The 25,892-nt window shown below is 40.1% G+C and overlaps 4 protein-coding genes across 9 annotated transcripts in view; 2 read left to right on the top strand and 2 right to left on the bottom strand.

The window, feature by feature from the left end:
- Positions 1–1,651: 1,651 nt before the first annotated feature.
- Nep3 (Neprilysin 3) lies at positions 1,652–13,845 on the bottom strand. Of its 2 annotated transcripts, none has more exons than XM_070997265.1 (9): positions 13,573–13,845; positions 10,312–10,428; positions 9,309–9,471; positions 9,126–9,246; positions 8,366–8,680; positions 7,802–8,296; positions 5,590–6,419; positions 3,632–3,774; positions 1,652–3,568 (listed from the first exon to the last, which is right to left on the bottom strand). In XM_070997265.1, the coding sequence occupies exons 1-9, from the start codon at positions 13,582–13,584 to the stop codon at positions 3,392–3,394; spliced, it is 2,373 nt and encodes a 790-aa protein (XP_070853366.1). In that variant the 5' UTR covers positions 13,585–13,845; the 3' UTR covers positions 1,652–3,391. The 2 variants fall into 2 exon arrangements, with proteins under 2 accessions (XP_070853366.1, XP_070853365.1); XM_070997264.1 differs by lacking the exon at positions 13,573–13,845 and adding an exon at positions 11,612–11,778.
- On the top strand, positions 6,716–7,789 carry LOC139353342 (uncharacterized). The gene is made up of 3 exons (XM_070997266.1): positions 6,716–6,812; positions 6,871–7,058; positions 7,113–7,789. Exons 2-3 carry the CDS (start codon positions 6,888–6,890, stop codon positions 7,362–7,364), a joined length of 423 nt encoding a protein of 140 aa, XP_070853367.1. The 5' UTR covers positions 6,716–6,812; positions 6,871–6,887; the 3' UTR covers positions 7,365–7,789.
- A 1,638-nt stretch (positions 13,846–15,483) lies between the features above and the next one.
- Positions 15,484–16,715, top strand: LOC108019024 (collagen alpha-2(I) chain). The gene is made up of 2 exons (XM_017086638.4): positions 15,484–15,635; positions 16,182–16,715. The coding sequence occupies exons 1-2, from the start codon at positions 15,566–15,568 to the stop codon at positions 16,583–16,585; spliced, it is 474 nt and encodes a 157-aa protein (XP_016942127.2). The 5' UTR covers positions 15,484–15,565; the 3' UTR covers positions 16,586–16,715.
- Positions 16,716–20,187: 3,472 nt separating this feature from the next.
- Positions 20,188–25,892, bottom strand: part of Hers (Histone gene-specific Epigenetic Repressor in late S phase) — a 46,631-nt gene continuing 40,926 nt past the window's right edge. For all 5 annotated transcript variants that reach the window (XM_036819966.3, XM_036819967.3, XM_036819969.3 and 2 more), the window contains 4 exons: positions 23,198–25,575; positions 22,975–23,134; positions 22,375–22,543; positions 20,188–22,308 (listed from right to left, as the gene is read on the bottom strand). In XM_036819966.3, coding sequence (XP_036675861.2) covers positions 22,089–22,308; positions 22,375–22,543; positions 22,975–23,134; positions 23,198–25,575 — 2,927 coding nt within the window. In that variant the 3' untranslated portion in view covers positions 20,188–22,088. The remainder of the gene's footprint in view (positions 22,309–22,374; positions 22,544–22,974; positions 23,135–23,197; positions 25,576–25,892) is intronic.

Below are 25,892 nucleotides of genomic sequence, written 5' to 3'. Positions count from 1 at the left end.
TTTTTAGAAAAAATTTATTTTTTGACCAATTTTTTAATTTTTTGCATCACTTTTTTGCGAAAAATGGCAAAAATGAAAAATTTTCAGGTTAGAATGCCAATAGATTGAAAATTAAGCAACGAGTTCAGCGAGGTATGACATTCCTGATTCTGACATATACTTTTGTTATGGCAGCCAAAAAACTGAATTTTTTTGGCAAAAAAATTTGTTTATTTTTTTTCAAAAATACAAAATTCAGATTTTTGTCGAAAATGCGACATTTTTTTTCGGTTTTTCCATCGTAGTGCAGCCAAATTAAGGCGTACAGCCAAAAGACCTAATGTTTTGAGCAGCTTGCTTAATATGCTAACCATCCTCATTATTTTTAGAAAAATTTATTTTTAGACCAATTTTTTAATTTTTTCTAGGGGTTGCATCACTTTTTTGCGAAAAATGGAAAAAATTCAAAATTTTCAGCTTAGAATGCCAATAGATTGGAAATTAAGCAACGAGTTCAGCGAGGTATGACATTCCTGATTCTGACATATACTTTTGTTATGGCAGCCGAAAAACTGAATTTTTTTTCGCAAAAAAATGGGTTCAAATTTTTTTCAAAAATACAAAATGCAGTTTTTTGTCAAAAATGCGACATTTTTTTTCGGTTTTTCCATCGTAGTTCAGCCAAATTAAGGCGTATAGCTACCGACTGTTTTGAGCAGCTTGCTTAATTTGCTAACGATCCTCATTATTTAGATTTATTTGGATCAATCGATAGGTATTGACGAGAACAATATATTTCAGTTAAAATTTTTTTTTTTACCATTTGCGATTAATATATATTATTAATATATAATTGTTATATGGGTTAGTTTTCAAATGTATAACTGAATATACCTATAGCTAATAATTTTTGTGATACCTTTCGTCATGGTGGTACGAATACTTTTTCCCAAAAATACCGATAACAAAAAAGAAAAAAGAAAAAGAAAAAAGGTGGCATTAGGACTCGAACCTGCGACGTTTCGATTTCCAATCAAATGCTTTAGCTGTATATGCTACGGATACAGGAGTCCGGCCGCTGACAAGTTCTGAAATTGAATTTTCGGTGCGCCAAAGCAGGCGAAATCAAATACTTATATATTTTAGGAAACCTTTCTACCTTCTGTAAACATTTACATGTTTTGGGGTTAGTTTATTTAAGGGTAATGGTAATTATTAATTTTAAGAAAAGGTAATACCACCTTTTTTTGTTTTAGGGCGATTTTAGTTTGTGATAATCATTTCCTACATTTAAGAACCGCTTTCTTGATTTAAGAAAATTTTCTTGATTTAAAAAAATTTCCTTCGCTTAAGAAATACATTTCTTGTTTTAAGAAACCAATTTTAATGTAGATTTTATGAAATATAGAGTACATTTTTTTTGAGTGTAACTTGTGATGTATTGACCTACCTGAAGAGGCGCTAGTCCTGATTTTCTGAAATGGCTGTGAAAATTTCTTTAGGCTAAGAAGGCTCGAATTTCAAAAGTTGCTGCCGATTCTGCCTTGTGAAGTAAGTGCACTTGCCTTCGCTTTGCTCAGAATATCTATGACATCCTTAATTTTTATGGATATCATCATATTGATTACTTTCGGGTGATGGGTGGCAATAAATTATGTAACAGTGCGGTGAGTAGTGGTATCCCATAGTCGGGATGCTCGACTGTAGCGTTCTTTATTGTTTCTTTTTTTGCAAAGGTATACATGCACACACATATACACTTTATTAATAGACAATAAAAATAATTTGCATTTAAACATTCAGTTAATGTATATGTAGTTTGTATAATAATAATATTTTAATATTTGTATTATAGTTATCGTTTCTTCATCTATCATATAGTACATATATAGAATACAAAAGTCATCTGCTTGATACCTCCATGGATGCAGGGGGGTTTTGATAGTATACCCCAGTAAACTCACCCCCCATTCCCCCTCCCTTAGAAATGATTAGGGAAAATTATAAATGCGTTTATAATACAAGAACAAAATTTTGTTCTGAGTTCGCGCCACATATTTCCAGTATTTCGAATACAGTGATTCAGGAAAGTAAAAAAAAAATTAAAGATAAATGCATTCTTCGTATGTACGTACGTCTATATCTAAATATAACAGATGGATAAAAACCAAATATAAATGGAAACGCCCTTAAAAGTCAAGTTAGTGAACCGTATTGTCTACATAGTGCGAAGATTTGTGACTGATTCGGCTTGAGAGTGTTTTTATCTTATAGCTAAATTCTTGGATTGATTTCGATTTGGTGCCTATTTAAATTCCATAGATTTACGTGGCTGCTATTGGATTTTGTTCGCTCACATCATCTTAGTCTGATATGTTTTTCCTTCGTTCAAAGAAAACGCGTCCAATTCGGCTGACTATATATCTCAATATCTGAGCAATTATTAATTAATTGGTGTTTGTGTTCTTTCTGTTTAATTGCTGGCTCTATCTATTTTTTCTGCTTCATAGGATAGTAAATTATAGATAAATCAACAGTTAGCATACTAAGAAAACTAATAAAAAAAATAGATATTTTAAAATGGGCTAATCATTTTTAATTTCAACTTATATAAATGTTAAACTTAATCACTCAGTTGTTTCCTCTTCACTCTGCCAACTCAAAAGCACACAAACTGTTTGCCTCTCACTCGATATCTCTATCTCCTTCGATTTCACACCCACTAGACCCTCATTTCATTCCTATCCCTTACTTAGGAACTTCGACATCAATGTATTTTCTGAAAAAAGGTTGGGAATTTTCAAATTCTTTAGAATGTATCTTAATGGGAGGTATAAAAAAGAGCGGAGCACAGATAAAAAACCCATCCTTGGGTTACGAGCTGCGAACTTTGTATCATTATAATACAATATACATTGATAGTTCTACAAATAGCTAAGTTACATTTATGGTTTATCGTTATCATATCTATATATATATATGTATATCAGCCCCGTTGGGTGTATGCTCCATCTTGTGTTTCATATCGCACACACCCACCCCATATAGTTGGTAGCTCGTGCGTTCACATTCAAATGTAGTTAAAGGTCCCCTTGATCCTGCTCCAGGATCCATAAATCCCAACTCCAGACTCCTTGGAGCACGACCGTGAATTTATCGTCAGTTTCGATCATTTTCATAGGCACAATGACTGACGGTCTTTCGACAAAAATACAAATGGCAAACAAAAAATGGACACAACTCAAAACAATGAAGTCCGGAAGATAGAATCAGCACTTTGAGGCCGTATCTCCCAGTCTGCATCCATCCACCATCCGCACATATACATATATGGTTGTGCTTGGCTTTGGCTTGATCTTTATCATTATCTTTATCTTTGGCTCGTTCTGAGATCGGGATTAAGCTATTCCCTCTACCACACCTCACACTTTTCGGTGGGGTTCATTCGCTTGCCGGGCTTGCACTGGAAGACCTCGGCGAACTCCTTCATGTTCGACAATGTGCCGATCACCCGGAACTGCGACGGCGAATGCGGATCCTTCTCCATCTGCAGCAGGTTCGTCTCATCCGTAGTGCTGGAGCACCAGACCTGTACGGATAAAATGAATGACTATCAGCTATTAGATTTCCATTGATGCAGCAAAGTACCCACCTGGGCAAAGGACACAAAGAACAGCTGCGAGTGGGTGAGATTCAGGCCAGGCAACTTCAGGACATCCACATCACGGTCGCTCTTGGTTCGCTGGTAGGCGTGGTAGGCTGCCTTGAGGCCCCCATTGTCGGCTATGTTTTCGCCTATTTGGATTAAGCATAATAATTTAATAGCAAAGGTTAATTCTTTCTGGCTTTTTTTTGAAAATACATGGTAAAACTTTATTTATAATAATTTAATCGCAATATGAACGGAACTTAACATACAAAATAAAGAAGGATTTTATAATGGGATATAGGAAACAAATAAAAGGTGAAATACGTTTTTAAACTCCTTTAATAATAAAATAAGAATTCCCGTTTTTCGTTAACAAATCCAAAATTTTTTTTTGTTTTTTTCCGGCTCTTTTTTACTTTATTTTAATTTGTCTTTTTTATTTTCTTTGCCGTATTTTTTTTTACTTTTTTTTACTTTTTTTTACTACGTTCACTTTTTACTTAATTCTAATTTGTGTTTTTTTTTCTTTGCCTTTTTTGTCTAGGTTCACTTTTTACTTCATTCTACTTTGTGTTTTCTTTTCCTTGCCGTAATTTCTTTTTTGCTTTTTTTACTAGATTCACTTTTTACTTAATTCTAATATGTTTTTTTCAGTGTTTTCCTCAACTATTTTCAATTACTTCCAACGAATGCAATCGGTGAATAAATTTTAAAAGCCATGCCATTTAAACTTACCGGGACTCGAACCCGGACCGGTGGTTTTCGATGTTTCAACTGGGAGTCACCTCTACTCACTCAGCTACCACCGGCGGCGAGATGACAGCGTCTAAAGGCTCCCTTAAACCTCACCTACTGGGTTTCCCAGAAAATGTCCCCCTATCACAACTCTCAAGTCATTTTTCCGACCAGGCTTTTCGATTATGGGAAAGGTGATTGTTATCGATATGGATGCAGTGTTGATCACGTCCGTGAACCCTTATGTATGAATATTCCTTATTTTAGGGGAAAGGCACATCTCATTAAAAGGTTTAGCCTTCTAGGACTTCAAAACAATATTGTTTTGTCATCCTGCTTTTAATTGCCAACTCCAATTATTCATCAGTGGGCCTTTTTTACCCGAATTATAAGTTATGTTTTAGTGTTGGAAAAAATGTGTCACCTTAAACCAAAACTGGTCTGCCTTTTTACGGCGGTAAATATGATTTAGAATTTGAATAGATTCATGACAAACTCCAAATAACAAGCCAACAAGCCTACTTCTATAGTGCCTAAATCCATTTCAATTTGTATGAAGGCACTTTGCACTTACATTTTCTTTGTAATGCCCCTTTTTACACCCCTGCGGAGCGTATTATTATTTCAGTAGAAGCCTGCAACGCAGTAAAGGATAAAATTAGCTTAAACGTTTTCCTTTCATTGCAGGTCGTATATAAATCACAAAGGACCGGATCGGACTACTATGTAATGGAACATTATGATCATATGCTCTTTACGGTGGACTTTTTAAAGGTTAAATGAGTTTAGGCGGTTCGCAAAGACCTCAACCTTTCCGTAATAATTACTCACACAACACATAAAATTGATTCTTCCTTTCCTTAATTTATCAACTTTTTGGTTCTGCTTAGATAGTACCTAATTACACGATGTTATACTCTATTAAGTATTGGTTTGGGTTATCATATCAAAGTAAGAAATGAAGTTTACGGCATCTAGACAAATATAAAACCGTCTAAAACTATTTATATATTTAATTTATCATGTTAATATATTTTGTTCAACTTTTTCTTTGTTATATGCATTAAGGATACCAAAAGGAAACATATAATGTGGGTGGAGTATAGTCTTTTATATATGATATAGACATTTGTTTTTAATGAAAATCAAGTAACGGGTATAAAAAATGCAAGTAACAGCGAGCTTCTAAAATTCAGGACAAGTATCCTGCGATCCACTTTACTCACCCAGCGTCTGCTTGCCGTTGAGGGTGCGTCCGTTCATCTTGTAGCCACTGTACTGGCGGGCGATGCACTCCGACTTCTCGTTGAACCGCTCGATGCTCTTGGAGTCCCACCACCGGTTGATGTTGCCGAACTTGTCGTACTCACGCCCCTGGTCGTCGAAGGCGTGGGTCAGCTCGTGACCCATGACCACGCCCATGGCCCCGAAGTTCAGGCTCTTGGGGTTGTTGATGTCGAAGAAGGGCGTCTGCAGGATGCCCGCGGGAAAGACGATTTGGTTCTTGGTGGGCGTGTAGTAGGCGTTCACCGTCTGCGGGGTCATGCCCCAATTGGTCTTGTTCACCGGCTGGTCGAGGCGTTTCAGGTTGCTCTTCAGATTGTAGATGGCCACCTGGATGTTGTTCTCGAAGTAGGCATTCGGTGTGATGTTCAGCTCGGCGTACTTCTTGTCCAGCTCGACGGGATCTAGGATATAGTCGGGGAATCCGATCATGTCCGAGATCTCGTTGGCCTTCTCAATGGCCTTCTCGCGCGTCTGCTTGTCCACCCAGGTCAGGTTCTGTAGGTTCGTCTTGAAGGCCTCGCGGATCTCGGCGATCATCTGCTCTGCAGCCGGCTTCGATTCTCCATGGAAGGCCTGACGCACAAAGATCGCACCCACGGCGAAGCCAACCACATTGTTGGTGTCCGAAACGCAGTAGCGCCAGATCTCCTCGCCGCCATCCGATCCCATGAGGGCCTTCCTCACGCCCTTGTAGGCATCCCGGAAGGGTTTCGAAAGACAACTGGTCAAGGTGCGAACCGCCTGCCAGACGAGATAGTTGTTCAGGGTGCTGCAAGGATCAAAGGATGAGGATTAGAGACTTAAAAGTTTCAGGAATAATATGTTATTCCGCGTCCAAGGACAAACAGGGTTAAATTTTGAGATAACCCAGAGTAAAGGAGAAAACAATCAAACACAAAGAAGCTTTATTCGCTGGCGTAATATTTTCTCACTTCTTATTCTATTCTTTATATATCGTTATATCACACAATCGTTCATAAACTATCCTGGGTGCCTAAGAAATCTGGCTAAGCAACGATTGAAAAACCACTTTTCAATACAAATCTAACATTAACAAAGAAGGCTTAGACTTTTCAGTTTATTGGAATATTGACAAGAATTCTGTGACTTTAAAATAGTATCCTATAACCTGTGTTCATAATCAAATAACTTCTCATCCCAGGTAAGCGAAAGAAACAAAGTGGAAGAAAAGGACGATGGACTCACTGAGCTTACTTTAGGCATACTTTCGAGGAAAATGGTTTTCTATTTGGAGCATGTGCCGACGGGCGATCGGGTTTTTTTGGAGGAAGGTGAAAATACCATAGGACGCGACCCCGACTGCAGCATAAATATGCATTTCCTGTATATGTCGCGAAAGCATGTCCATATCTTAGTGGAAAACGACCGTGTTTTCATAAAGGATCTGGTTAGATGCGGTATACGATAGTGGAACCCTCAACTAATCCTTTAATATCCATAGGAGTCCCGCAATGGTACATTTATTAACTTTCTTGGGATCCGCATTGATAAAGATTATCGTCAGATATTCGTCGACGATGTACTTCTATTCGGTGATATTGTGGCTCACCATTTGGTACACAAATGCCCTAAGTTGGGCATTTTCACTCTAATGGAGGAGGAGCATGACTCTGAAGATTCTGTGGGCAGTAGCCCAAATCGCGCGGACGGAAGCCCAAGTTCTGAGGGAACTAACCCAGAATCCCAGGAGTAAGAATGTAAGGGTGTCTTGGAGTTAGGAAGGATGAGCAATTGGAAATCCGGCATAGACCATAGACACACCAGCAACAGATAATGCATACATACACATAACACATTTTCTGGAACATGTAACACACCAGCAACACCTAATGCATACATACATCTAACACTTTAACTGGAACATCAAATACACCAGCAACACCTAATGCATACATATATATAACATTTCAACTGGAACATCAAATCTTATTATTTCTTAATATCTGTGTTTTTTATTTTTATACTCGTTACTTAATTAATAGTTAATAGTTTGCTTAGAAACGGACGGACAGACGGACATGGCTAGATCGACTAACATCAGGACTATGGTACTTTGATTAACGTGAGGCTGACAATGTTCGTACAAAAAGTTCTGATATTCCTTTTTAAGTATTCCTTAAGTGAACTCACATTTTTCCCTCCTCGCTCTGTTCCATCTTGAGAATGATGTCCGATAGGTTCTTGAGGAAGTCGGGGGCGTAGACGACCACCACCTCGTCGTCGGTGACCCGGCGACCGACCATCTGCATGGCATTATCGAAATGATCCGTCCAGTTAATGAACGGAGCGAGTTTGGCTAGCTGACGCAGCTGCATAGGATGATACATGGCTTCCTCGTTGCGACGATCCTCCAGAGGAATCGTGATATTGGCCAGCTTTTTCTCGAAGTTAATGACGCCGATCATCTGGGCCCGGGCATCCGATTCGTTGGCGCCCAGTAGGACGCACACCTTGGTCATGTACTCAATGTACTCATTGAGTACTTTGCGGTGATTGTCCGTCTTGTTGTTGTAATAGTCGGCTGTGGGCAGCGTTAATCCGCCCTGATCTATCTGGATGACATGCCGCGAGGAGTTCTTGTCGTCCTCCCCAATCGCCCAGCCAAACAGGCAGTTGAAGTTATATCTGCAAAGGGGGGAACAAAACGTATGATCCTATTGGATGATCTAATGGTTTTCACACAAACACACCCACCTGTTGTGCAGAGTCTTGAGGGTGCGGGCCATTGTCCAGTTGGCCACGTTGTAGCCGCTCTTGGTCACGTTCCATCCACCGATCTGCAGCAGGAGATCATTCATGGGCTTGGCCCCCAGTTTCTCCATGTGCTCATCCGCATCCAGGCACGACTCATAGTACACCTTGGCCTTCCGCTCCGCGTTTGACTTGAAACTCTTGGCCGGTTTCTCCAGCACATTGCGGATGATCAGCTGGTTCATCTGCTCCAACTTGCCAAAGGTGCCCCACGTGGACTTTCCCTCGGGAATGGGGTTGTTTTTGATCCACTGATTGCTGTGGGGAAGATGTGATTTTTAGTTTAATTCAAATACTCCGAGAAGAAAATAGTTCTTTCATCTTATACGTGAGCCAAAATCGATTAAAAAATATAATCAAATTGAATTTGTTTAGCTTTCAGTTGTCTTAATTTCAAAAACGAAAACCCAAGTAAAGGGTTCTTCTGTCTTGATTTCAAGAACGATTTTTCTTAAATAAGGGATTAAGTAACTTAACAAGTAAGTAAATAAGTACACAGAAAAATGAGTCTTGAAATTTTTTCGTTTTTTATTTTCAATATCGCTTTATTTGAAAAAAAAACAAACTGAAGAGTAAGTTATTCTTGATTCTTAATTTTACATGGGTCTGGAAGCGAAATATCTTTAAATGATATGCGTAGAACTTGGACCAGAATGATCGCAAAATGGAATTTATTTTTAACTTAAAAAAATATGGAACTCACCAGGAATATCCGTAAAAATCATCACAGGGATCCACGGTCACATCGATGGACTTGAGGATCTCGCTGGAGGCAAAAATACAGTGCTTATTTAAGCAGGGAAGCTCATTTCCGGAAGGACACTCTGCAACGAAAAGGATAATTAGGCGAGGGGTTCTTGGATTGAAAGATGACCTTTATCCACACCTTTCAAATGCGGCTGGACATGAAGGACGTGCTTGGTCGCATCGCTGCTGCCTCCGTCTGTGAAAAGGACGATCAAGAGAGTGAAGATCGTAATGGCCATTACAAAGGTGGTGATGAGCAGCCATTTCTCCGTCTTGTTCCTCGAGCGCCAATTCCATGTGGCCTGCGGCAATGAGAATCTCCCATTATCATCCAATCATTCTGGCCTCCAATGGCGGCACAAAAGATCCCTCCCCATAAATCTTCCCCAGCGGTATGTGTTTTGTAAACAATCCGAAAGCAAGACGGCGGCGGTTCAAATGAGTTCAAACTTGTGTACATATGGGTATCTGTGTCTACATTAGATCAATCTCGCACACACAAGTCATTTGCGGCTTAATTCTCCCTTATATCGTAGGAGATGAAAAGATGGGCGCTATAGAGGCTACATCGACTCAAAAATACACTCTACAAATAATGCTCAAGTATCAAAAAGCTCCAAAAGGTTAGGTAACTAGCTTAGAAAATTTATAACAGTTTATTCAAAAGTTTGCATTTTCAATATTTCTGAAAATCTCACACATATCTTTAAGATAAACAAAGAGATCGTTATATCAAAAGTCGTAAGCAAAGATTTTAAAAATTCCTTAGCCTGGTAAAAGATTTTATATCTGCTTTTAATAATTTAGAACGTAAGTATTGCTAATAACAAACCGCCGCCAAAGTCTTGGTTACCCCATCATATGGTAGGGTATAAATGTAAATCCCGCAGAATGGAAAGCTCACACCAGCGTACTCCCACATATAAGAGCAGATTTTTCACTGTCAAATGGTAACCTTCAGGCAAATGAGAAAAACGCTCACGTTGGCCCCATTTGCCATTCGTTTTTGGGCCATTGCCACAGAGATGAAGATGGAGCTTAGTGCCTCTGTCTGTGTGACTTTGTCGAGTGGGTATTATATGGAGGGGTGTTATACCCCATAAACATGTTACATAGGGTTCCCCAAAGGGTCTTTCACTTACCCGTGCGGTGTGGTAGCGTATCTGCATGCCAGTGTGGCCGGTTGCCTCGTTTAATTGAATGCCGCCGATTGAACTGGAATCGTCTTCCGTGAATTCGGTTTGCTTGTAGCGCGTCATCTTTAAAGAGATTTAAATGGTAATGTTAGTAATCCAATGTATATATTTGTCAGTTTTTTTCTAAGTATCTAATCTTTAATAAAAATAAATAGAAAGGGAACCCCACTCTTTTGTTACTTTGTTATGTCATGTGTTTGCCGTAGGGCATCTGATAAGAAGCCAAGTGTATCTGTGGGTCGGTAGAGTGTACATAAAGTGGCACTGGAAAAGCTTTTTTTTTGTGTGCCGATTGTGTAGATATCGTGAGTTCTTTAGCGCTCACTCAGCGCCTTGTGCTTTATTTTTTTCTCTCACATCCCCCCCTCCCCTGCTATACATTTTCGTTGGGCCACTATGTATTCAAAAGTGTTGCGCTTCACTTAACCCTTGTGTCAGCAGCCGCGTTGCCCACAGATCATCCTGAATTTTCGCTTTGTTCAACGATTTAAGAAAAATATGTACATATTTGTTTAGGTTCCACATACATATAAAATATTTATCACTTCCAATCAGTAAATTCATTCAAAAAGTTTATTATATTTTCTTTCATAAGTGCGCATTTCCAAACATAGCTACAAAATATGGGAAGGCTAAATATTCTTTTGTTATATGGTTAACACAAATTTTCTGTTAATCAAAACATAAATAATCGAACTATCGTTAACTTTTTCCAAAAGTTTACAACCTGTATATTGCTATAGTATGTATAAAAATTATTACTAAATAAATATTTTTTCTATATGTCCTATAACAAACTATCTAGAAAACTTCAAACTATAGGACTGCAAAGTTGCACTTCAAAAAAACTGCAGACTGAATTTTCTCAACCTTTGTTTTTATGATGCACCATCTATTTTCACGGTTTACTTTAGGATCCCTCGGATTTCGCTAAGGTTAAGTGTTGCACTTAAACAAAATATAACACTTAGCCTTTATTACCTATATTTCCAACGTTTCTTCATAAGAAAACCAACTTTATGGAAAACTTTAAGCCGCAATGTTAAAAACGAAATCCTTAAAACATCCTACCCGCCCAGGGGTTAATAGCACCAAGCGTTTTCAACCACTTGTCAGCATTTAATGGCAGCCATCAAACTAAACCATTCCATATGTTTGGACCCAAGCACCCTATGCACATACATATATAGCTATAGACCCAATGGATGTACATATGGATGTATCACTAGCTGAACGACAGACCTACCGAACGGCAGTCGGAGATCCACATTTTTGGCAACCTATATCTATACGTATAAGACAACGAATTCGGTATTTGTTTTGGGCTTTCCAATGGGATGAGCGATACGAACGATAACAGTACGCGGCAACGATAATTTTCGTGTTCAGCCCATGACCGTTGGGAAGGCACTGAGCTTCCAAACAGGAACGACGCATCGTCGCGAGTTCTCGCAGGCCCCCAATTCCGCAATCCCCCAAACTCGATCCAGAAAATATCTACGGCCGCCCGGCACGTTGTATCGAATAGTTTTGCATTGTACACAAATTAATTGACTAGCCTGTGGCTGTATTCACTTGGGGGAGGGGGGTTATATATGTATATATGTACAATGTACACAGATACAATAGCCGAAATGGAACTATTTAATGAAAAGGAGAGGCAATACCAAACAAATAAATGTATATACATACATACGTATTCAATTAACGGCATGCAATACCCAAACATTCAGTATTGTTTATGTGCATTTCTATATTAATTGTTTACACCCATCTATGGTATACCGAATATTTGGGATATTTAAAAATATATACATGGGATCGGAGGTTGGAAAGACGCCAGATGCATGCTATTATCGCACTCGATTTGTGTGCCCATAAATGCGACGCAGGGTGTGATGTGACTACAAATTGGTATCTCTCGGCTTTTGACATAGATTTGCAAACGTGATCTGCTATCAGACATCGAATGATATGGGCTTAATTTGGTAAAAGCATTCAAACGGGATAAAAACGAAGGTCTTTTTAGACGTCAGTGCCTTTTACGGAATCTGTAAGTTTATGTCTCCTAACATTTCTACGAGTAATGGGCCCATAAATAATACTAGCCATTATATTTGTTTTTTGGTAGTGCCCAGAATAAAAATTGCTTTCTAAATGCTAGTGCAACCACTTATAAAAGCCAATAAGTACCGGGTATTTCACAGTCTAGACTTATTTTTATCAATTTCCTGTAAAGACTTTCCTAGAAGCGCTTTCAGCCAAATGTAAACACAAACTGCACACCCACTGACATTTAGCAGATTGTTGAATGTAAACAAATATTAAATGGCAAAATGCCTAACGAGCACTCCTTTCTTCACAAATCGATCCGGCTAATGTAATAGTAGACAAAGAAAGGAGAAAATAATCCAAATAATGGGTAAATAAACATTGTACGATACTCTTACTGGGAATATTAGAAGAATAAGAACTATAAATAGTGATAAAAGTTGTATAAAGCCAAAATCAAATCAAGGAAGTACGTTTTAGTCACTCAGTTAAGAAAAACTATTGCATACTGTTTAGCGGATGTCTAGGATGAATCAAGTAAAATCCATATCTAGATATACATTTCATATTTTCATTCCATAAAATCAAAGGATGTTAAAATGAACTGGATAATAACTGAAAGTCAATAGTGCGTTCTTGGCAAGCTCCCAGTTAATAAACGCTTTTTATGCCCTCCTCTGCAAGGCAACAGATGAGAACTCTCTGGATTCCGAATCGCCACAATGGGATTTCACTTGAATTGCATTGAGTTGAAATCTGGTAACATGAGTACTCTCAATTCGCCATTATCCGCCGTTATGCCATCTCCCTGCTCAATTTTTGCACGGGTATCCTGGCTTCATTGTATATAACCATATATACCATATGGTTATGGTGGAAATCAAAGTTGTAGGGGACCTTACTTAATTTATGGTGCAGTCCTTGCAATTTCTGTATACCAAGGGCCATAAAATCGAATGGAATGGTGGGGGGAAGTTTTGAGGAGGTGTGGCTGGGATGCATTTATTCGATTGCAAAGGGAAATACAACTTGGAATCGGTTGGTAAGGGAGGTGAAGTGATTTAAGGGGACACAGTACTTTTGATATCATACACACACACATACACCAGCACACTCACACACACATGGAAAAAGAGAGGCGCGCTCTTGGCCTACCTTTGCGCTCATTTTCTTTGTGCGCCCGAAAGAAGGCAATGCAATTTTTCCAGCTCCCTACGCTCGCTTTTCCTCGCCCTTTTCCACGGTTTTCCGCTCTTATTTCGTTGCACTTCCTCCAAATGTATGATGGTTTTGGCGGCCCTCGATGGGTTTCACATTTAACCGATCAGCAATTCATTTAAAACTCGGTCTTCTGCATTCTGCTCGCGAGCAAACAAACCGCTCTGAGCCAGAAAACGGCAATGGTATCCGTGTCCAACAAACAAGGCCAACACGAGCCACTGACAGCCAGCAGCAGCGGTAATCGCACTCGAACTAGCTTTTCCTCTCCAATTTCACTCGGGGCTGGGAGGCGGGTGGTTGGACTCCCCCGAAAAAGGAAAAACCATAACACAAACGTAGTAAATGAGCAAAACACACACAAACAGAGAGGTTTGAACCCTTAACCGGAGAATTTGGTCCAATGCGCAGGATCTGTTCGCCGGGTGGCAACACTCTGCCCCCAAGGTTGCCAGCCTATCGATAGTACGGCTTGATGACCTATCGCTTGTACGTAGAATATCGAATATCCGAAAGCTAACGGTTGGTTTTTAAGAATTTAAACGAGACTTCTTAGTCCTGTTTAAGTAAATATTTATTTTGTTGAATATCTAACAGATTATTTAATATATTTAATTTTGTATATTCATACTATACTATACTACTTATAATATTTGCTGCTACCTTACCAAAAATATACATTTATATAGCCTATATAATCTATGCGAAGAAATATTTTTCGTAAAAGCTAAAATGTTGGAAAGGCAATATATACTTTTTGTCTTCGAGTTATACATAGGTGCAAAAAGTCTTCAATGAACGTTTCAGTCGGAAACCAGAAGTCACCATTCAGTTTCACTATCTCTCCAGCTTTAGACCAGCAATATATATATACATACGAACTACTCAATAGTTGGGACTCCACCAGTATTACCATATCGCCCGACCTAAATTTGCTTTACGTCACAAACGAGAAAGCAAATAATTTGCACTGGCCCAGCAATTGTGTTTGATGCTTTTTGTTTTCTATCAGCCCGCCGCACGGCAGCCACAACGCGCCTGCATTGTTTGGCTGCCTGCAAAACACCCCCTCTTCTCACCTGAGAGGTGTGAATCAGATATACAACAAACTATGTAAATATGTAAAATATACGTATATGTATGGACAAGTGAAAAGATGAACGAAGTTGGATGCATTTCGGGCGATCATCAAAGCAGACTGACCCTGTATTTCCGATGAGATGTCTCAGCCTCTCGGGGCAAACCAATATTGGTAGCCCCCTATAACACTCTATGACCCTGGCCCGTGTCGTGCATATCTTTAATGACCCAACAAATTATCGTGTTCTATACAGCAGAAAATAATAAAAACAAACATCATGAGATTCATACATCGTAACGCATTATATATTGGGTGTGAACTAAACTCATAGTGAACAAGGGAGACGAAAATTGGGAAAGAACGCCCCAGTCGGTAAGTTCAACTTGTAATACCAAGTAACAGTATTCAAAAAACAATAGATGCACCTAATATTTAAAAGTTAAGGCTCTAAAACATTTAGAAAACACCTTATCAAAGTAAGTACATGGAATATACATATACTATATTGCCTATAAAAACTTTCTATTAATAGTATGTACCAGGTACATTGTACGATGATATATGTTTAAAGTAGAGTTTATATGTGACTCTTGTAAATGCTTTTATTTTTCCAAGCCTGGTCTACAAATATTTCCTATGCAAAAGGTTGTATCTCCAGCACGTCGATCATTTCCAGCTTTAACTACAATACCCTTCAAATTAAGTGGATAAACACTAACAAAAAATGACTCACATCAGCGAATCGCGTTTGTTGTTAATGGCTGAGAGCTGGGCTTGGGAATCGAGTTTAAAACCGTCGCCGGCACTTTGTCAGCGGTTTAGTTGGAGTTAAACGCGCATTCGGTAAACATGTCGAATTTCAATCGGATCTTGAGCGGCAGCATTGTGATCTGCTTGGCACTTGTCAAATTTAGTGCGGGTGAGTGGGGGCGGTATGGGAAAATCGTCGCAAAATAGTGAAAAATAGAAAAATTATATAATAAAATATTTAAGAACCTAACAAGCTGCATTCTAAGCAAATATAAAAGTAACAAAAATATTCAATGGAAGGAATACACCTCACACTAAAGTTCGATTCCACATAGAACTTAACGAGCTGCGAGTAAACAAATAACAAATCACACTAATGGTTTATAAGGCCCTGAAAATGCCCTTTTTTTAGTGATAGAAATGATTGAACCGGACTCCAAAAACGCCATATTTTTTTTGGTTTTTTGTTTTTGTGAAACAAACGCATTTTGTTCTCAAGACTTGATTGTGCGCTTTTTAAATGCCTACTACTGGGAATCCAAAAAATTAGCATATCCCAAGTAATATTTTGAAAATATAAGTGTCAGTTGTTGATATGTATATAAAAAATTTCCATTTGGGATTGCTTTTAAGTCAACGCCTTTATGAAGCCAATGCAATACTACAATTACTTTATAAATATTATATTTAAAATATATACTTATATTTCTTCCAGTTGACGCTCAGGCCGGAACGGTGCACTGGAACAATGGGAACGCGGCTGGCGTGGGCGCCTTTTCGAACGCCCAGTCGAGTGGAATGCATCCGCCGGGTAGTCTAGGTGGCCAGGATCCGCAGTATAGCTACGGATATGCCGGAATCGATTCCCGGGGTCCCTACGGCGGAGCGGGTGGCAATGGAGCTTACTATGTGAGTGGCACGGATGAGCATGGTCGCCCCTTCTCTTACGGAAACCAGGCCGGTCAGCCGGGACAACCCGGCTACATGGGCATAAGGCCCGATCCCAACTATCCGGGATCTTACGGGTATCAGAGCGCGGCTGCGGTCATCACCACCCCAGTGGGGGCGACCTTGACCCTAGTAGCACTGGGATTATCGCTGGCCACCATGAGACTATGATGCGGTTGCACCGCGAGAAGTGTTAATTGTGTGGATCGTTTTTTTTTTACTTAGTTTCTAAGCTTAATTTATGTATCGTTTTCAATTATGTAAATTGTTCATTAAATACAAACACTAAAGATCAAGACAATGGTTTATATTCCTTTCTTTTCATATTTATTTCTCACAAATTATAGTTAAATTTTAATGGTTTTTTAAAGTACGAAATAAACGTTACAAATTTACTGACAAGTCGGTAAAGTTTAAATTACAAAACAAAACCCACTTAACATACAATTTAAAATATAAATATTCCATGTTTTGTATGAGTATAAACATGATTGTAAGAGTTAGCATGTTAAACAAGATAAAATGCTGTCGTAGATGGCCTCGACTATCAGATACCCATTACTCATCTAAAGTTAATCTCATCTATAATGCTAAATCCAGTCTAGCGCCCACAATTTTGAAGATTTTCTTAACGTGTAAAAGAGATTTTGTGCTTATTATCATGCCAAAAATTATTCAAAGCTAAACGACTACAATTTTTTACTTTAAGGCAATTGAAATTGAAATTAAAAAGATCCCAGTAATGTTCATTGAGCGTATTACCCGTTAAAGTATCTTTTTTTGAATCCCAAGTAGGCTTTGATATCTAAATTGAAACCACACTCCTAGACCCCCTACTATCCCAGTTCATTTTCCAATCCATTTCGGTAGTATTCAGACGTGTGAAATATATTTTACTTACAAAATTTTACGTACCTTTTGGAAACTACAAAAATGTCGTTAACTGATAGGCAGTTAGGCAAACTTGTGATGGAATGCATGGATGCCATGGGTGGTTCCGCATCGATGGAAGTTATCCTGCGTACATTAAGCACTGTCACCGGAACTAGAGCCATAAAACTAGTAGATAAAGTGGACATCATCATTGGAAAGTATATAGAGAGAGGACTAATTCAAAGGCTGAACGGATTGTATTATATAGTCGAGGACGCACCAAAGGAAACTTTCGATTTTTATAACTAAGGATGGTAAAATACAGGTATGTATTGATATGTGTCTTTGTACCTCGAATAATATGAACTTTTTTTCAGGTGCCAAGTTCAAGAAACCTTTTTGTTGTAAATTTTCAGTGTGAGACTGGTTACGAATTAACATAAAATTAAAGAAAAACTGATGCTTACTTTCTAAATAAAATTTTAAATGTATGATATTGATATATTTTTTGAGAGACCTTGGAAAGTACCGACAGTCAGAATTTTGACTGACAACGACCTGCATACATATATTTTGTGTGCATCTGAGTTCGTGAAATATACAAATTATTTTTTCGCACGCAGCTGCGCAGTTTTAGTGACTAACGATAAACAAGTTGAATTAGCAGATCGTGTACGTCATCTTGGGGCACGCCCACACAATTGATACATTTAGGCGAGCAACGCCCATGTAATTATCCTCCCTCCGGAAGGCAAAAAAGCACAAGAAACAAAGTCGAAACGAAAACAAAGAAGATAAACAAGTATGGAATCGGAGGGGCTGACACCTGTTGATAAAGCTTTTGGGCCAATTTAACTGAGTCACAGGGCCCCATGAGCTCATAGGCACCCCAAAAAGATACAAAAATACTCAGAATACATATGTTTGCATGTAAATACAAGGGAATATAATTGAGACATGCCCATGTAGGCACTAATTAGCTCACACATAAGTAGATCTGACTTTCTTCTATGTGGGAACATATGTACATTTGAGGGAACAATTTACCCGGTGATTAACTTAATTGCCCATCGAAAAGATTATCTGTTTGCCTGTTTAGCGGCGTTGATGTCAATGTCAAAGTGCGATCACTTTTGATTTCAGTTCTCAGTCTTACGTGCTGGCGATAATAATCATACCCCTCACTTTATTGTGGGCGTGATGTTTCGGAAAAGAGAGCTGGCTGATCCGACTAATTTAGGCAGGGAATACCCTAGGAATAAATGGTAAAGTATTAAATAAACCTAATTTACCATAAAAGCAATAATTATCATCTAAATTTTTACCTTATCACCATAAAAACTACCTTTAAACAAAATAGATCTTAAGAACTTAAGTTCAGAGGGAAAAAATATTTATACAATATAAATTATTACTTACCTTGTCTATAAAGTATGAGATCTGTTAACTAAAGTAGGTATATAATATATGATATAATATCTCGAGATATTTATTTCCTGTAGAGGACATCCCCTAGTCGAGCCAATTATAGACATATTATTATTGCACTTGTCTATTTGTTTTTATTACCGCGGCGTGTGAACTTGATTTGGTCTGGATCGAAGGTAACACTAAGGTAATACCTCATTAGATAGAAAATTAAAAGAAAACCCAAGTTATTGAAAAGACCTCGTATAATCTGCCAAAAAATACATTTATTAGTCTAGTAATAAACAATAATTATATTGGTTTTGTTTTATTGATCTTGTTTTGTTCTTGTTCTTCCTGGTTTTTCTTATTTATTTTGTTCTTGCTCTGTTTAAGGTTCGTTTTTCATTTGTTGTGTTGTCTTGTGGTTTTCCAGTTTTACGTTACAATTTTGTTAAAATGTATTTCTTAAAGCAAACATTGAAGAAAAAGATCAGACCGTAGGCTTACAGACGTATGGTATAACTAACAACTATGTGGAAATTATCATGCCAAAAGGACTTCGACAAGACTGGAATGAAATGATTTTCAAACTAGTTTTTTTTCTTTTGGTATTAGATTTCTCTACAAAATACAATAGGGGTTTCCACATTTTTTGATTCATAAATCCAACAGAAACCAGCGAAAAAACATGTTCATCGTTTAACTTGTATTCAGAGGCAATAGTGTGTATGTTCGTGTGTTTCTGTTAGTGTGGGTTGACTGTACTCTGCAATGAAGAACGCCAAAATTTTGGACGTCTCCCATTTATAATACAAACTGGTTTGAATTGCTTTCGGTTGCGGTTGCTTCCTGTGGTTCCATCAATTTGCCTATAGAAATATATATATGTGTCCTTCCTTGTATTGGCCCAGCAGGAACAAGGCTTCAGTATATATAGATATCTATATATATGTATATGTGTATGTATATGTATATGTATTGTGTATATATATATATCATATATGTGGCATACAAATATATTTTGGTTGTTTGTTTTGGTAATTTAGGCTACAATTTGTGGTTGCTTGTTGATTTTTCACTAATTGAATTCTTTCGTCGTCCTGCTTCACTAGGTATACATATGTATTAATGGATCGTATGTTCCTTACGTGTGCGTGTGTGTGTGTGTATGAGTGTGTTTGAGTTCCTGTTGTTGTATACTTGTATCATATGTCTGGCTATGCTCCCTATATATATATATGTGTATTTATATACGATTTCTATCTTTTGCACATTCTATTCCAAAGCGTCGACAGCATCTCTATCTCTTGTCCTACGTTGCTTTATCCATAGCTCTACACATTGCCACGCCTACTAGCCTACACCTAACCACCGCCCACGCATCCGGCAGATCTGGAAAGTACATATATCCCTTTTCAGCCCGAAAGTAGGCCCCGAAAATAACTCTGCCCGTCCTCAAATCACATTGAAAAAATAAGGAAAACAGGTAGTTGGTTTAAAAAAATAATACATATAATTCATATATATTTATATATATATATTAATAAAACTATACACTTGTGCATAGATGTATGTATGTGTGTTTGGGTGTGCATAAATAGGTTTCTTAGAATCGCTTAATGTTTTTTTTGTGTATTTGGTATAAAACAAACTATTAGCAATAGCAACTTAGTAACTAAAAACGTTACAACTAAATTAAATTAAGATTACAAAAAAAATATTTTTATGGATAAGGATATTTGTTTATATAAAACTACGTATATATATAATATATATATTATGTAATATAATATAATAATGTGACTTGTTGTTGTTTCTGTTGTTCTTTCCCTAAAGATTCTTTTTAACTGTTTGCAGCTGAATAATAAAAGTAAACAGAAAATCGCAACTCTGAAATCAAATTTCCAAAATAAAACGAAAACAAAAAATAAGTGTCAAATTAAGAGTACAAACTGTTTTTTCTTTCTTCGCTTACAAAAACTAACAACAACTAAAAAAATATACCAACAGCGCCTAGCAAAAATCGATGTCAAGTCTTCCAGTTTTCCGCCTCTGGAGCCAGAAATCTCATTTTGAAGTTTTAAATAGTTAAGTTGGTCTGTCTGTGCGCAAAGTTTTTGCCTGAGCATCAATAGGTTAAGTGGGGTTTTACATATGTGAATTTATAGACTAAATAGAATAGGATTTTCTTTAATTTTGAGTATAAATGAAACGAGAAGAGAAACCTATAGCCCAAGATATCCTCGTAAATCATTGTGGGTTACTATTAATCATATACTTTTCACAGTTAGAATACAAATTTAGAAGAATTAAAAATAGGAATATTTAAAATTCTTTTCTTTTCGTCATTAGAATTTAAAGTCGTTAGACATAATTTGGCGATTCAGAACTAGTTTGTACCTAATGTTTTAATGGGTGCGAAACACATCCAATTCAAAAACCACATAACTAACTTTAATGGTAAAATCGCACCAATCTTAGTGATAATTCTTTAGAAAAAAAACTCTTTACGCAATTCAAACTCTTCCGATTGCATGTCAGCTCGGATAAATTTCTGTGGCACCCACAATTATTGTGTAGCAATGGTCATTGTTGCTCTAAAGGACTAATGAGTAACAGGGTACAAGAAACATAACTAATGGATATAGGTTCCAAGAATTTCTTGAGCGACAAGAGCATAAGCGAGCGGGAAACTGTACACAGAATGTTGACTAACTCGATATTAATGATAATAAATACATACAACTTAATAACAAAAATATCCATGTGTGTGTGTGTGTTTGTGGGGGTTGGGGTAGTCAGAATAAATAAATTATGTAATACAATGTAAAATATTTAATGCTTTCTCCTAGCAGTTGCTTTCTTCCGTAAATTCTCCATTCATTCCTCGCATCTCTCGAAATCTTCCACATCTTGGTGAGAAGCCTTCGCCTACGTTTTGGTCTGGTGTGTGTGTCTGTGTGTAGCCGTGTGTCCTAGGTGTCCTTGGTGTCCTGGGTGTAGCTGTGTATCTCTTATCCTGCCCCGACAGAGGTGTGTATATTAGAGTGTGTATTTGGGTCTGGAAACATCGAACGACGAGCGCAACGAGCGCAATCGTAATTTGATTAGGAACAACGAATGCGCCGGGACAGCCCGTGCCCCACCTTGCAGATATCTCTCAACAACGAAGACACAAAATATCTTTAACAATACTGTAGACTGATCAAAACAATGTAACTTTCTTCCTATGATTTCCTTGTCCTCTGCCAGGGCTTTCTCCCTCCACTCCACTCCCCTCACATAACTCCTCTTCTGCGCTCCTGCGATTGCCAGTGCAATCTGAATTTAAGCTAATGTTCCTACACTCCACAGTTCATCGGTCCCATTGGGAGCTCGATCATGCCTTGCGCTAGCTGGAGCTGCATACGAGCCCGTTCTTCTGGGGCAGCTTGAGCAGGCGTCGCGTCCGGAACTCGTAGGCTCGGCGGCAGAACATCACCAGCTCCGGATTGGTATGTTCCGGTACCGTGCGCACTAGAAATCCGGGGGCGGTGGCACTGCTTGGCCGACGTGGCACAATGCTCACGTCTTCCACATCCTCCTCGGCGGCACGCAGGCGGCGACGATACCTGGTGGTAATTAAAATGTCATTAAAATTCAGTCAAGAGATTACCATGTTTTCAATTTTCACATACCTGCAGTACTCGCTGAAGGTGAGCACGTAGCACTTGTCCTCAACGCAGGCCACCGAGTTGTGATCACGGTGCCGGGAGGCGTACACCTCGTCGGGACAATCGTTGCGCTGCCGGCCCTGATCAGTGTGCTCCGGCCGGTAATACCATAGCAGCGACATCATCATCTCGCCTGTGGGTATAAAAGAGTTTAGTTTACATATTAAAGTCAAATAATAACCCTTAAAAAGATACATAGGGTTAAAAAGGTTATTTTTTAAAAATCACTTCAAGTTGCTATTTACTAAGTCAAATTTTTTTTTTTAAGTAAAAACTTAGGCAAAAAATTCGAATTTCTTTAAAAGATTCTCCAACAAAATTAGAATTAGATTTGGTTTACAATTTTTTGGTTATCATGTAACCATTTATGTGGTCCACCGGATGGTTCCTTTTTTGTTGAGTCAAAACTAGGAAAAGTTTTTAATATTTTAGTATAAATATTGTACGAAATCATGAAAGTTTAAAATATCGCTCGAAATAAAAATAAAAATACACTGTACAAGTGAAAAAGTAAACCCTTTGTAACCCCTCAAAGCTTGCTACCGTCTTTTCTAGAGCCCTTACCATCTTCAGGGTTCTGCCAGAGATGCGCCACCTTGGCAACGTAAGGCAGTTCGTTGTCCTCGTTGGCCTTGAGTAGCACACAGTCTCGGATACGAATGATGTCACCCTCCACATGCCGCATGGCCGGGTAGCAGGTGCGCAGCACTAGAGGATCATCGCTCTATGGAATAAATGAAGAGTTAAGATCAAAATTGACCCAATACATTGAATATTGCCCACTCACATTGAGAAAGACGGCGCCCTGGAAGGCCTTGCCCGCCCACATCCATCCATTGTTCCACTTGGGCACCACATTGGCCTTGGTTGCCGGCGGCTGGGTCACATCTAGCTCGTAACTGACACCTCCGGGTCGCTGTTTTTGGCGCTTGCGATTTCCGAACTTGCAGCGCGATCTGGCCCGCTTCGTGTGCGTCGTCTGACCCTGACGGTTGGGCGGAGGTATAGCTGTTGGCGCAACGCCAGTGGTTCCCACCGCTGGTTGATTGGGCACCAGGAACTGGTGTTGCTCATCGGAATGTTGCTGCTGCTGCTGGGAGGTTGACGTGGCTGTTGCCGTTGCATCAGTGGCAGTCGGTGGCTCAAGGAACTTCTGGGCCTGTAGATCTGTCGTCTGATATTCGTTGTTGTTGGTCTCCTGGGCAGAAGATGCAGTGGCTGCTGTCGTCGCTGCCGCTGCCTGTGTTTCTGCCGAGGATGCAACTGTCGCCGCTGCTGCCGCCGATGATTTCTTGCTCTTCCCCTTTGCTTTGGTGGCAGGCTGTTTGCGTGGCTTTTTACACGGCAAGGTTGCTTCGGAAATAGCTTCCGCCGCTGGCTTTTTGGTCTCCGACTTGGAGCGCTTCTCGGCTGCGGGCTGTTTGCCCCTGTGCTCCGTCGCTGGGGTCAGCGGCGAGGAGGCGGTGTAGAGTCCACCCACTGCCGTCGGTGCCTGCTTGCGACAGCTGTGATTCAGTTCCGGGTCACTAAAGTAACCACGACTCAGGGCCGTATCCAAGCCTTCGAGCAGATGCAGAGCGGCAATCTCCTGTTTTCGCGGACGCGCCCTCTTTGGCGAAGCGCTGGGCGTGGCCGAGCTGTTGCCCTGAGCCATCATGGGTGCTTGCTCCTTGGCGCCGAGTCCATCTACTCCCGCCTCCATGGGAGTGGCTCCCAAAGAGGAGGACGCCGCCGCTGCTGCTGCCGCCTCGCGTTGCTGGCGTCGCTGCTGCTGCTGCTCGCGGCGCTGCTGACGCATCCGCAGCTGCTGTCGCTGCGTCAGAATCATCTGACGCCGCTTGGCATACTTGGCCGGAGCACGTCCGTGCCGACGGATAAACCTGCGACCGGGGCACAGGTAGTTCTTGGGTTCCGCCTGCTTGATCAGACTCTTGTAGCTGTGATTCGTCTTGGTCTTCTTGTTGCCACTGGAGGAGGCCAGCAGGTTGATGCGCTGCTTGCTGCCGCCGGGCGTGGGCTTCAGCTCCTCGCTGGCCGGCTCTTCCACCTGTTCCTCCTGTTTCTCTGGCTCTGGTTCCGTTTTGGCCACAGCAGGCACTGGTGCCGCTTTCGGCTCCTGATCCTGCTCCAGTTCCGGTTCGGGTTCCGTTTTGATGGTGGGCTTCAGATCCGGCAATTCGCTGATATGTGTGCTGGCCTGTGCCTCACCGTCGTGCTCGATTTTGATTTTGGTTTCTGCTTTGATTTCCGCTTTAAGTACGAAAGGCATCTCTGGTTCCGTTTCCATTTTGGTCGAAGCTTCTTTTGAATGCTTCAACTGCTTCTCCGAAAGCTGCTTCTCCGGCAGCTGCTTCTCTGGAAGCTGCTGCTGTTGGGCCGCATAGACCATCTCCCTGGCCATGCTCTTGCCGATCCTCGCCTTGCGTGGCACTGCTGCTGCCGCCTGGGGTGCGGTGACTGGGGGCGGGGTGGTGCAGGTGAGATCGTACGCCTCGATGTGCTGGTGCTGCCCAACGTGACCCTTCTCCATCCGCAGACCCAGACGCAGTCGGAGCTCCAGCTCCGCCTCCTGCTCCTGATCGTCGAGTAGTTTCTCGTCACTGGCGCAGTAGCTCTCCGGCGGAGTGGGCGGCGGCATCACATGTGCCTCGTACTGCATCTTGGTCACCTGAGGATTCTCGCCCTTGAGCTCCGTCTTCACGAGCATCTGGCACTGGGTGCCCGTTGTGGCGGTGGTTGCCGTCGTGTTCGTGTTCGTTGCTGCTGTTGCCCGTGAGGTCGTCTCACTTGTCTGGCTGCTGCTGTTGCTGCTGCTGATGTTGCTGCTGCTGGTGTTGGTGCTGCAACTGTTGCTGGTGTCGCCGCAACTGTTGCTGTTGATGGGTGTGACATTTTTCACTGGGCCTCTACTGGTAGTCAACGCTGACGCTGTAGTTGTTGTCGTAGCGTTGCTGCAGGCAGGCAAGGTGCTGCTGCTGCCGCTGCTGCTGCTGATATTGCTGTTGCTCGTGGCACTCAGCAACATATTGCTGCTGCAGCTGCTGCTGCCGTTCTTGCTGCTGCTCTGGTCGATGTTGCTGATGATGTTGCTACCAATATGAGGCCCAGTATGGACGTTTTTTGGACACGATTGAGGCATTGGGCAGGGACACTGCGGTGGATACTCTGCAAAGATTAAAAATAGGTGGGAGTTAGTAAACGTAGGCATATAAAGAAGTGTTGCCAACTGTCAATCTATACAAGTATCTGATTCTACGATTTTAAGCGGACTACAAAATATTACAGAATCCAACTATATTTATCTAAACTTATAATATACAAGGGTTTTATCTGCTTTCTTCCGAGTTATCTGCCGAATAGTATAAGTAAAGAGAACGTTCCTAATCATATATTTTAAGCTGGTTATGATCACTTCGACCAAAGTGCTCTTAACAAAAATAAGTAACCTTTTAAACAGATTTAGTAAGATAATACTGCCCACT

The sequence above is a fragment of the Drosophila suzukii genome, chromosome X (genome assembly GCF_043229965.1).
Source record: "Drosophila suzukii chromosome X, CBGP_Dsuzu_IsoJpt1.0, whole genome shotgun sequence".
NCBI classification, from domain to species: domain Eukaryota; kingdom Metazoa; phylum Arthropoda; class Insecta; order Diptera; family Drosophilidae; genus Drosophila; species Drosophila suzukii.
The sequence above is the reverse complement of the archived record's forward strand: the minus strand, read 5'-3'. Positions and strand labels throughout refer to the sequence as shown.

What these genes read in the sequence shown, in the direction of transcription:
- LOC139353342 (XM_070997266.1), top strand. Translation starts at nt 6,888, where the DNA reads ATGGTTTTCTATTTGGAGCATGTGCCGACGGGCGATCGGGTTTTTTTG. An exon ending in GTGTTTTCATAAAGGATCTG is followed by an intron (nt 7,059 to 7,112) that starts GTTAGATGCGGT and finishes TAATATCCATAG; the next exon opens with GAGTCCCGCAATGGTACATT.
- Nep3 (XM_070997264.1), bottom strand. Translation starts at nt 11,635, where the DNA reads ATGTGGATCTCCGACTGCCGTTCG. An exon ending in CAACGGCAAGCAGACGCTGG is followed by an intron (nt 3,775 to 5,589) that starts GTGAGTAAAGTG and finishes TAATCCAAATAG; the next exon opens with GCGAAAACATAGCCGACAAT. An exon ending in TCTTTGTGTCCTTTGCCCAG is followed by an intron (nt 3,569 to 3,631) that starts GTGGGTACTTTG and finishes TTATCCGTACAG; the next exon opens with GTCTGGTGCTCCAGCACTAC.
- LOC108019024 (XM_017086638.4), top strand. Translation starts at nt 15,566, where the DNA reads ATGTCGAATTTCAATCGGATCTTGAGCGGCAGCATTGTGATCTGCTTG. An exon ending in ACTTGTCAAATTTAGTGCGG is followed by an intron (nt 15,636 to 16,181) that starts GTGAGTGGGGGC and finishes TATTTCTTCCAG; the next exon opens with TTGACGCTCAGGCCGGAACG.